The 12,215-nt window shown below is 40.7% G+C and overlaps 1 protein-coding gene across 3 annotated transcripts in view; it reads left to right on the plus strand.

Annotated features, from left to right (window-relative positions):
* LOC141120431 (catenin alpha-2) overlaps positions 1-12,215 on the plus strand; it is an 863,441-nt gene that overhangs the window by 515,553 nt on the left and 335,673 nt on the right. For all 3 annotated transcript variants that reach the window (XM_073611011.1, XM_073611012.1, XM_073611013.1), the window contains one exon: positions 2,144-2,344. In XM_073611011.1, coding sequence (XP_073467112.1) covers positions 2,144-2,344 — 201 coding nt within the window. The remainder of the gene's footprint in view (positions 1-2,143; positions 2,345-12,215) is intronic.

A 12,215-nucleotide genomic window follows, 5' to 3' on the forward strand; every position in this document is an offset into this window, starting at 1 on the left:
AGATTTTCTATCATTTGAGCTCAGTCTTGCCACACAGAGTTAATCCATCTCTGAGCAATCCTCTTTTATTGTTCAGTGAGACAATTCTTGACAAAGTGAGAAAAACTTTGTCAAATACTCCCCCTTGCTGTGAGTGACAGCCTAAGACACAGGCATTATTTTTTAATTCCCTCCCCCACTCCTTTCTTCAGCAGCTCTGCAAGGATTGGCTGTTCCACACCTCACCATGATTTGGCATGCTGAAGTCATGTGGTTACTTTCCTGTCTTTTCACTGGATGTTAGAGATCATAGCAGAAGTTCAGTGTAAGAAATACACAGGAGAAAATGCATATTGACAAGGGGAGTGTAGAGGTGGGCGGGGAGTCTACTGACATCACGACTCCACCCACCGAGCTCCAGACAACAGACCCGCCCACAGAATCTGCAGTTTTTCGGCTCTCATAACAGACAGAGGGGAGACATTTGACAGGTAAAGATACATGCAGGAGGCATGTATATCCTTATAGATAACCCCTATGGCAGTAGTTTAGAAAGGATGACATTGGGTTTACATCCACTTTAATAATAATTTAAAAAAAAATGGTAAAACAATAAATACAGTTCAGCAAAAAAAAAAAATACAAGCAAAAGTTTTTACCCTGAACACAGTTTACCATAGTTAAATAGTTACATAGTAGGTGAGGTTGAAAAAAGACACAAGTCCATCAAGTCCAACCCATGTGTGTGATTATGTGTCAGTATTACATTGTATATCCCTGTATGTTGCGGTCATTCAGGTGATTATCTAATAGTTTCTTGAAACTATCGATGCTCCCCGCTGAGACCACCGCCTGCGGAAGGGAATTCCACATCCATGCTGCTCTTACAGTAAATAACCCTCTACGTAATTTAAGGTTAAACCTCTTTTCTTCTAATTTTAATGAGTGGCCACAAGTCTTGTTAAACTCCGTTTCGCAAAAAAGCTTTATCCCTATTGTGGGGTCACCAGTACGGTATTTGTAAATTGCGTGTGGACTCCACCCAGTCTTTTTTTTTATGGGGGATTTGAAGTCCTACTATGTACTAACCAAAATCAGGGAGAGTGCCTTTAGTAGTCTGTGTCCCAGAAACCAGGAAGCTATGCAGCAGTTACTAAATAGGCCTGCTTAAAGTAGTACAAAAATTATATATAGATTAACTAATGAGGTGTATTTTTTTAAGCTTTTTACACTTTTTTTTTGTATGTGCATTCAAGTTTCAGGCAATTTTGTTTAGCCAATGGAAAGCATAGGGAAAGGAGATGAATTCTTACATGCTAAAAATGCTTGAAAAAAAGCCTGAAAAAATGTGTGGAAATGCTCTATTTGCACATTTTCCCATTAAAGTCTAATGCCCCGTACACACGGTCTGATTTTCCGACGGAAAATGTGTGATAGGACCTTGTTGTCAGAAATTCCGACCATGTGCGGGCTCCATCACACATTTTCCATTGGAATTTCCTGACACACAAAGTTTGAGAGCTTGCTATAAAATTTTCCGACAACAAAATCCGTTGTCGGAAATTCCGATCGTGTGTACACAAATCCGACGCACAAAGTGCCACGCATGCTCCGAATAAATAAAGAGATGAAAGCTATTGGCCACTGCCCCGTTTATAGTCCCAACGTACGTGTTTTACGTCACAGCGTTCAGAATGATCGGATTTTCCGACAACTTTGTGTGACCGTGTGTATGCAAGACAAGTTTGAGCCAACATCCGTCGGAAAAAATCCATAGATTTTGTTGTCGGAATGTCCAATCAATGTCCGACCGTGTGTACGGGGCATAAGTCTGCCTCTTAAATAACCCATGTAGCTTTTGGAGCATCAGGCATCCAGCATTAGGTGCCTGAGCACTCATATATGAACAGCCACCACTATAATAAATGGGATTTTGGATGTTTAGCATTTTGGAGCTTAAAGTTATTAACCCCTCAGTTATGAATGTCACATTACAGCCATTGCCGAAACCCAATAGGTGTAAATTGCAGGCTTAGATTCGCAAACTACTATTGATTTTCTACGTCGGTATAGATAAAAACACAACATTCTGACATAGAATGTCATCTTGTTGTTCAATAGTGTTACATGGAACTTTATTTATTTATTTATTTTTTTCCTACAGAGAACCATATATTGGAGGACGTCAACAAGTGTGTCATCGCCCTACAAGAAGGAGATGTCGACACCCTGGACAGAACGGCGGGAGCAATCCGTGGTCGTGCCGCCAGAGTAATCCATATTATAAACGCAGAGATGGAGAACTATGAGGCAGGCGTTTACACTGAGAAAGTTTTGGAAGCCACCAAGCTGCTGTCTGACACTGGTAAGAAGAAAGAAATGCCTATTCCATGAACATAAGTACAGCCTTCTGAACACTATGGGGCTGATTTACTAAAGGCATATAGGCTGTTCACCTTTAAAAGTGCAGCTGCACTCTGCAAGTGCAGTTGCTCCATAGCTTAGTAAATGAGGTAAAGCTTCACATTGCAGTGAATACCCAATCACATGCAAGGAAAATTCAAAAAACAGCATTTGTGCTTGCAGATGATTGGATGATGGAAGTCAGCAGAGCTCCCCCTCATTTATTAAGCTCTGGAGCAACTGCACGTGCAAGGGCCAACTGCACTTTTTAAAAGTGCACAGTCTATTTGCCTTTAGTAAATCAACCCCTTTCAGCTATATTTAGTGATAGAAAGAGCAAATGTGAATAAACCTGCAGCAAGTGATCAAGTGGATTCTTAAAAAGTTTTACAGCAAGGGTTATAGGTCGGCAATTAGCTGCAAAATTGTGCCACATCCTAAAATATACCAACAAAAAAAAGAGAAAATTCCCCTAGTGGTGGACTTTAAAGGCACATGTAGAAAGGCGTAAGGAGAGTATATAATATATAAACAATAGTTTATTCATTTCAAAACACAGTAGAAACATCGAGCAACAATATAACAAACATTGTAGGGAATGCGAATCATGTACTTATACACAGATAAGATGTTGGCACCAATATACTTGCACCCAACGCGTTTCAGAGTTACGTAGCCTCCTTCCTCGGGGGTGGAAATAGATAGTATTACTACGGTAGTATTATCAGGTATGGTTTACCTTTACTATTTAAAAAGAGTTTTTCATCTAATCTTGTTCATTCATAGTTTTTGACCAACGATCGGCCATTACATATCTACATCATTACATTTTGCAGGATCCACCCTCGGCCTCAGTGGAGCTCCAGGTTTTCAAACCTTTCTATGCCCCCCATCTTTGGGCCTTTCTTCAATTTTTGAGAAATCAAACTACCTATTTACATCTATACGTAATAAATTCTTCACTGCTATGCATGAAGTAACAGCACTTAGAATACGTTAATTAACCTCTATCTACCACAATCAGGAATACGTTGGATAGACAGACAGTGTCAGTGCCTTTGCTTTTAACCGTTCTGGAATGCTAAGTCAGCTTACACAGTGCCAATGTAAGTGTAAATAAAATAAGTATAGTATGTATTTATGTCCTTATGGTTTTGTATACCCATATGCTTACCATCCTTTTGTCAATACATTGTTTTTAATTTAGAAATTTCTGTAAACTTATTTCCACCCCCGAGGAAGGAGGCTAAGTAACTCCGAAACGCGTCGGGTGCAAGTATATTGGTACCAACATCTTATCTGTGTATAAGTACATGATTCAGATTCCCTACAATGTTTGTTATATTGTTGCTCGATGTTTCTACTATGTTTTGAAATGAATAAACTATTGTTTATATATTATATACTCTCCTTACACCTTTCTACATGTGCCTTTAAAGTCCACCACTAGGGGAATTTTCTCTTTTTTTTTTCGTAGCCTCCCTGGCAGTTTTCCCGAGTGTGGCTCGGGGTTAAAAATCAGGACCATTAGCGGTAACCCCGAGCCACACTCGGGATTACATCGCAGGATCCTGGTGTGGCTTTACTTACCTTGTTCCGGGGATCCTGTGATGTCCCCCGCAGTGTCCGTGGGCTCTGTCCTCTGCCCGAAGCCTCTCCTTGCCAGGCTCCGTTCCCTGCGAGCGTCGCGACGCACGGGGGCGGAGCCTGGCGGCAAATTCAAAAAAATTTCAAAATCATAACACATACAGTACTGTAATCTTACAGATTACAGTACTGTATGAAATGATTTCACATCCCTTTTGTCCCCAGCGCTTTGGCCCATGCCCTGCATGCAGTTTTATGTGATATATACTGTTCTTTCTGCCTGGAAACTGGAGATTGTTCATAGCAACCAAAAAGTGTCCCTTTACGTCAAAAGTGGCTTTAGACCATCTAGAAAACAGCGATAATAAATTAGAACAGTTGCAGAATTGAGCGTTAGTGAATCGTGGGGAAATTTATTTTATTACTATTTATTTTTATTTTTTTAATTATTTATTTTTATTTATTATATTATAATTTATGTTTTTGTGTTTCAAACTTTATCATACCCGGGATATCTACTAGACTCTGATTTGGACAGATTTAAGTGTGTTATTGTTAAGAATTACAGACCTACAATATAAAACGCCAAATTTCCATGCAAAATAATTGTACCGCTTTCAGCACCTAAAATCCAAAATAATCATACCGCCAGGGAGGTTAAAAAGTTTTACTAACAACAAACATTTGATGCATCATGCAACATGGACTCACCAATGACCATTTGTAATAATCTAAATTTCCATCCTTGAATTATTATAATAGTGCAACCTTACCTCATCGTGGTTTCATTAATATATAGCATTTCATTGTATTCCTTAGTTGGATTACTGTATCCAGTTCTAGAGACCTCCAGAATATCTTACAAAAAGATATTGATAAGAGAAAATGAGTCCAGAAACAATCAACAAAAATGGTGAAGGGTCTGAAGGATGAAACAGATCAGAAGAGACTTCAGGAACTTAATATGTACAGTCTGGAGGAAAGAAGGGAAATGGGAGACATGATTGAAACCTTTAAAAACATGAAGGGTGTGAATGAGGTTCAGGAGGCATTATTTTCAAATTGAAGCCCAGATCAAGAACGCGGGGACAGGATAACCTCAAACTAAGAGAAGGAAAGTTCAAAATTTACTTTAGAAAGTATTAGAACAGACTTCAAGCAGAGGTAGAAAGTTAGGCAACAGCAAGTCTATTTAAAAATGTTTGGGACTAATATACTGTAGATCTATACTCAGACAAAAAGGAGGGGAAAAAAACACAAAACTAGCAAAGAGATAGATAGATAGATGGATAGATAGATAGATAGATAGATAGATAGATAGATAGATAGATAGATAGATAGATAGATAGATAGATAGATAGATAGATAGATAGATAGATAGAGGGCTTTTTTTCAGCTAGAACGTGTTGGAACTCAGTTCCACCACCTCTGGCTCAGGCCCTCTGCTCCCTGCTCATCACTATTACTTGTAAACATTGAAGTCTGGTTTCTGTGTTTACAAGGGACAGCTTGTCTCTCAATGGCTCCCACAGATCTGATCTCCTGAATGGCCAAGGAAGATGCAGGTGCAGAGCAGATCCCAACTCCCCCACTGGATCATCTCACTACAAGTGAGAGAGGAGCCACCTATAGTGTGTGGGGAGTTACTAGAGCCAACAGGGTGCTTCAGTTTAATACAGCAACACAAGTAAGACAACATGGAAAATGGCGAAGCTTTTAAGGAGGGAGGGAGAAGATGGGGGCAGTGGAAGGGAGGTTGCATGCAGAGGTCAGAGCTGAAGAGGGGTGAAAGTTAGATGTGGATGGGGGATGCAGAGGTAGGCAGCTATGGAAGAAGGCTGAACTCTGCACTCTGTGTGTAGTGCACCGCTGAACTTTGCACTGTGTGTAGTGCACCCCTGGACTGCTGCACTCTGTGTGCAACACCCCCTCCCCCTGAACTCTGCACTCTGTAATTAATGCACTCAGGGCATTTAATGCCTCTTTAAGACCCTTACACTGTTAGTGAAATTTGACCACAGCCACTGTTTAATGCGGTTTGAAGGGTGTGTGTTTTGGGGCGAAGGTTGGTTTGGGGGGGAGCGTGGTTGAGTTCCTGCAGCTATTTTCTGAGAAAAAAAGCCCTGGATAGATAGATAGATAGATAGATAGATAGATAGATAGATAGATAGATAGATAGATAGATAGATAGATAGGAAAGACTTGATTGACTTCTTGGTCATTTTATGTCATCACTCTTCTATGTTTGAATGTTTCTTTGTTTCTCTCCTTGTCAGAGAAGAGTTAGTCTCCTGCTAAGCTCATATAGTCATGGAGAGGAAAGAATATCCAAACTAAGTGGAACATAATAAAAAAAAATGCACCTGATCCGAGTGCCAAGCCTTCGACACCAACCTTTTAACCTCCCCCCTGGGGAGTCTTTCAAGCAAAAGTTATGCCAGGGATGAGTGTTTAGAGGAAGCTTTCCTAGGGCAGCTGAGGGCAATGTCGTGTATGGTGGTCTAGATCTATAATACTATAAACCATTTCCTGCATGTTCAACAATTTTCGGCTTATGCTGTTTATTAAAGATTGCAGCAGGCCGTTGCTTAGTGGAGGATTTAAACATATTACTGTGAACTTAGCAGCTGTTGAGAAATTGCCCAATTTCAGCCGGAACTTTTTTTTTTCACCATTGTAATACAGTGGTGAAGTGTTAGATCCTGTGCCAAGTTTTAATTGCTGTTGGTATCCCATGTAGAAAAGTTTCTGTTTGTTCATGTGTTTGATGGATGTGAGTTATGCCCTGTACACACTATAGGATTTTCCGATGGAAAATGTGTGATAGGACCTTGTTGTCGGAAATTCCGACCGTGTGTAGGCTCCATCACACATTTTCCATAGGAATTTCAGACACACAAAGTTTGAGAGCTTGCTATAAAATTTTCCGACAACAAAATCCGTTGCCGGAAATTACGATCGTGTGTACACAAATCCGACGCACAAAGTGCCATGCATGCTCAGAATAAATTAAGAGACGAAAGCTATTGGCTACTGCCCCGTTTATAATCCCGACGTACGTGTTTTACGTCAACGCGTTCAGAATGATCGGATTTTCTGACAACTTTGTGTGACCGTGTGTATGCAAGACAAGTTTGAGCCAACATCTGTCGGAAAAAATCTATGGATTTTGTTGTCGGAATGTCCGATCAACGTCCGACCGTGTGTACAGGGCATAAGAATCGGTAGTGGAGGGGCGTTTTTCAAATGGGTAAAAGACAATAAATTTTTTTTTTTGTTGAGTTTTGATTGCATTTTGTGTCCCCACTAGGGAGACTTTCCCATTTTAACTTTCTAAGTTACAAATGGTTTTGGCAGAGGCTTTAAAGCTGAACTTTGGGCACAGGAACTTTGATACAAAGATATTCCTCAATAGCCACAAAGGATATACTGTAAATCTATTTTGTGTGCATCAAATGCCTTTACAAACTTGAATATTACCTTGTAAACAGAGCAGTGACATCATCAGTCTGTAAAGAGAGCGGAGCTGTGGGAGGGGACCCGCAGTCCCCACCCACTACAGGCTGCTTGTAGAAAACTACAGAAGGTGGTGGAAACAAGACCAGTCACCCTGCACAGGTAAACAAAGCAGCAGTGGTCTTTATTACAGGAAGCTTCTGCACAGAGGTAAAGCCTCACACTGGATTACTGCACAGATCTGGAGGAAATACACAAAGTACACCAAGATTCAAGTAAGAATACATATGACTCTTGTATTTGGGCAATATTTGCTTATCCCGGTGTTCAGGAATAATCTTATATACATTTATGTCTGTGCAGGTTGCTTTATAAAGATAAACTAATTTGAGTCTTAGCTTGTTCCCTTAAATGGTAAGTTCACTTTTTTATGAAAAAAAATGAAAAGGTGAACTAACTCTAAATATCCTGGCCACCATACCGGACTCTGCTAAACAAAAAAGCCATGATCCCCAGTGCTGCTAGTGTAGAGGTCCTTACACTGAAATACACAGCCCTGGAGTGAGTATCCACCATAATGCTGACAATGGCAAGTGCTCAATGGACAGTGCCGTTATGTGACCATGCTGACTAATGAGAAGCATATCCGAGGTTTCTTCTTCTGGTAAGGTGTCCCAGAAAAAAGTGCTTCTGATTGGTCTGCGCTGTCACACGGTTGCACTGACCAATGAATGCTTGCCATTGTGAGCATTGTGATGGATACTCACTTTGAGGTTGAGTATTGCGGTTTACAGTTCATGGGTAACTACGTCAGCAGCCTGGGGAATCACTGCTGCTATGTGCAATGGGGTTCAGAGAGGTGGCCAGGATATTTGGAGTTAGTTCAGCTTTACATTTAGTTTGTGACAAGGTGAAGTTACCCTTTAAATGGGTACGTCACCCTGGAAAAAAATAAATAAAAGTCAGCAGCTACAAATACTGTAGCTGCTGACTTTTAATAAACATGCACTTACCAGTCCAAGGATTCAGGGCTATCCTCACCCAGGCTGGTTCTTTGCTAGTCTTCGTGTCCCCAGCACCGCCATCTTGGATCTGTGACTTCCTGGTTCTTCACATATAGATTCCCTCTGTACAAGCACAAGTAGTGCTGTACTTTCTCAATGGACCTTTCAGCCTCCTGGGATCTATGACGACAGGGAGGCAGAGTCCAAACTTCTTCTCAGATCACCTAGTTCAGTGGTTCTCAACTCCTGTCCTCAGGACCCACCAACAGGCCAGGTTTGCAAGATAACTGAAATAAATCACAGGTGATATAATTTGCTGCTCAGTGATTGCAGTATTCTAGTCTGGATCTCCCCAAGCTAATACTTAAAATCTGGCCTGTTAGGCTGGATTCACATCTATGCATTTTTAGTGCTTTTTGCATTTTGCAGATTTGCGCTACAGAACGTGTTCCATAGGAAACCATGTTAAATGGACTGTAATGCAAATCTGCAAAATGCAAAAAGCACTAAAAATGCATAGACGTGAATCCAGCCTTAGTGGGTCCCAAGGACAGGAGTTGAGAACCACTGACCTAGGTGATCCAAGTGGAAGTGGAGGAGGTACCTGCTCCAAGATAAAAAACAAAACAAAAAAAAACAACAAAACTTCCAAAGTTAGTAGTTTTGGGGGGGAGGGGGGGGGAGTTGGTTGGAGGAAAAGCAGAATGTCCCTTTTTTAGGCGAAGTTCTGCTTTAATGTTTTATATATAATGTTTTCCTCATTTTACATATAACATTAAAGTGAGAAGAAAGGGCATATATTTACCAATATGGGGGAGATTTACTAAAACGGGTGCGGTGCACTCAGAATATGGTGCAGCTGTGTATAGTAACCAAGCTTCTAGGTTTTATTGTCAAAGTTTAGCTGAACAAGCTGAAGATAGAAGCTGATTGGTTATCATGCACAACTGCACCAGATCCTGTGTGCACCAGTTTTAGTAAATCTCCCCTATATGTATAAGCCAGGAATGGACATGTATGCAGAACTAGAACAAGATTGACCTCTCTTTGAAGTGTTTTTGGTTACCCTTCATCTTTGCAGAAATAGTTTAAAATGAAATGCAATACTTATTGCATGGATAGGTAATAACATCTGGAATTGTTGATTCGAGGAATATCCGATTGCCTCCTGGGGAGTTCAGGAAGGAATTTATTTTCCCACCGTTGGAGCAAATTATACCATGCTTAATTGTTTGTTTGTTTTTTGCCTTCCTCTGGATCACTATAGGATTCTTTATATTCTTTATATTCTATTTATTTCTTCTAGTTTTATTTTATTTTTTTCTGTTGATTGAACTAGATAGACATGTCTTTTTTCAACTTAACTATGTGACAATGTAACTGTAATACTTGCTTGTCAGCAGTGGATATTTCCTACAGTTATTCCATGTGTCTTTGAAAAGTTTCACAACAAAGCACTCCAATATCTAAAAAAAAATGAATAAAATAAAAAGATAAAAGTAAAAAAATAAAAATATAAAAAGAAAAACCTTTTACACAACACTGAACGATGATATTTCTGTATACATTTCTTACTGTACACAGATACTTGAAACCAGCATGATTACTATATTTCAAGCACTCTACACGCACAACCTGCTTTCTCTTTTTCCCCAAACTAAGAGCAGCACAAAGTGGCACATTAGACATTTCCTCGGCAAAGAGAACACTATTTTTCCCTCTACATATTTTTTAAGAAGAAAGGGCTCCTCTTAAGTGAAAATGACAGGGATGGTGATTCCATTTCAGATGTTATTGCTGAACTTTCCTACGTTTAATATGTGACAGATTTTCTATTTGAAGCCGTCACACCGGAGAGGAAAATACAAAATGTTTTTCCAGACCTGAAACCTTCAAGCTTAACACTTATTTTTTTTTTTCCGTGTTATTCCAGCAAAGGAAGATGGACGGGGTTCTATCTAATATCTAATAGCTTGTGACGGAACATTCATTAAAGTGGAAGTCCATTCAAAAACTAAAATCCATGCATCCATAGACACCACGGATCTAACACTACCCTCTCTATCCCTGTAAAGAAAAAATGAGTATACATACCTTTTTGGAAGCCGATCTGACTCGTTCTGACCCATCTTCAGCGGTGGAAGCTCTGCAGGGGACACAGCCGACAACGGCTGCAAAATTATTGAGAAGTGACGTCACCCATAGAGTAACTATGAGGCATCCGTTGTCGTCCGTCTCCTCTGCACCCGCCTACACAGTGAAGCCGCGGCTGACAGCTTAGCATGGGAGTCGGTTAAGGTGGGTCAGATCGGCTTCCAAAAAAGGTATGTATACTCGATTTTTCTTTACATTGATAGAGAGGTTAGTGTTAGATCCCAGGTGTCTATAGATGCAGGGATCATAGTTTTTACATGGACTTCCACTTTAACATGGTTTAAGACGAGAGAGAGAGAGAGAGAGAGAGAGAGAGAGAGAGAGAGAGCGAGAGAGAGAGAGAGAGAGAGAGAGGTGAAATTTGGAAGATAGATAGATCGTAAGGGACAGACGTAGGAAGTGTAGCACTCATTCCCACAGAAGCACCTCCAGCCAGGCCCACAATCACTCCTTTGGTTCAACGAGCAGTCTAGGGGTATTCCTTTCTGATGCTTTATTGCAGAACTTGAACTTGGATAGGAGCAGAGTAACTGAGGATACGCCAATAACTTTAGCAGCAACTTTAGGACATTCAGTTTGCTTCTGAGCAAAGTCCTTGCAGAAGCAGTTAGTGGACTGAGCTATACTAGGGCACCAGGAACAATGTCCCCTTTTTAAACAACGCTGACTCTAGCACTAAGAAGGATAGCAGCTGCACACTGTCTCAGGGATCTCTCTCTCCAGTCTGTACTTACTAATGTTGGATAATTGGATGCCTCTTTCCAATATCTTCCAGACACCTTTTTCTCCTTTTTCTCTGATACCAGACCAGATCCCCACATGAAAGTCCCTCAGTCAGCTCCAGCAATTTTCAGCAGAATACGCCCCACAGCTAGACTAACTGGGATCTCAATGAACAGCAGACACATGGCAGCCTGCCCAAGAGAGCAGCAGCCCTCCAGGCTAGCATCTCCTCTTCTGGGAAAAGAACCCCTCTGCTCCAAGTCTCAGAGTATTTATGTTCCTTTCCAGCCACCACCTGGGCACTTCTCCCCCAGGGATTGGCCAGGGCTGCATAAATGTTTAGCTGCTGATTAGTCTCTCTCACTTTTAAATGGGTGGAATTCTGCTTTAAGTTGTTGTGCTATTTCCAAGAGGGGCTGAGAGCTACTAGTCTGGAATGGACTTTTGCTTCTAAATCCACTGTGTGTACAGTATATACATGAAGGAAAGCGGTCCAGGATATTTTGTACAGAGGAAGAAAGTTGTCCCCTGTTGGTGTTCTTGATTCAAGTTGGGGATTCCCTTAACCCATCCAAGTTGTTACCCCTAATAAAACATAAAAACAAAGTCAAGGGACAAACTTCTTGTGTTTGGTTGCAAGCGGAGAATGCGTGTTGCCTGGCTGTGTAGGAGTAGGAGAGCCAGTTACCAGCAGCTCCTGCAGGGGTAGTGCTACATGTAAAACAGAAAGACATGTAAAGAATGTTCTAAAATGGGCTGACTAGGCCTGACTGTCATCCAAAATCAGTCCGCCTTTTTCTATAGAAAGGTGTATCTCACATAGGTTTTAAAAAAATAGTAATAATAAATAGTAATAAAGCAATATTGGTAGTGATAAAGAATATGAGAATAGATGCAACAAACTGATTA

Source organism: Aquarana catesbeiana, linkage group LG01, assembly GCF_042186555.1.
Source record: "Aquarana catesbeiana isolate 2022-GZ linkage group LG01, ASM4218655v1, whole genome shotgun sequence".
NCBI classification, from domain to species: Eukaryota; Metazoa; Chordata; class Amphibia; order Anura; family Ranidae; genus Aquarana; species Aquarana catesbeiana.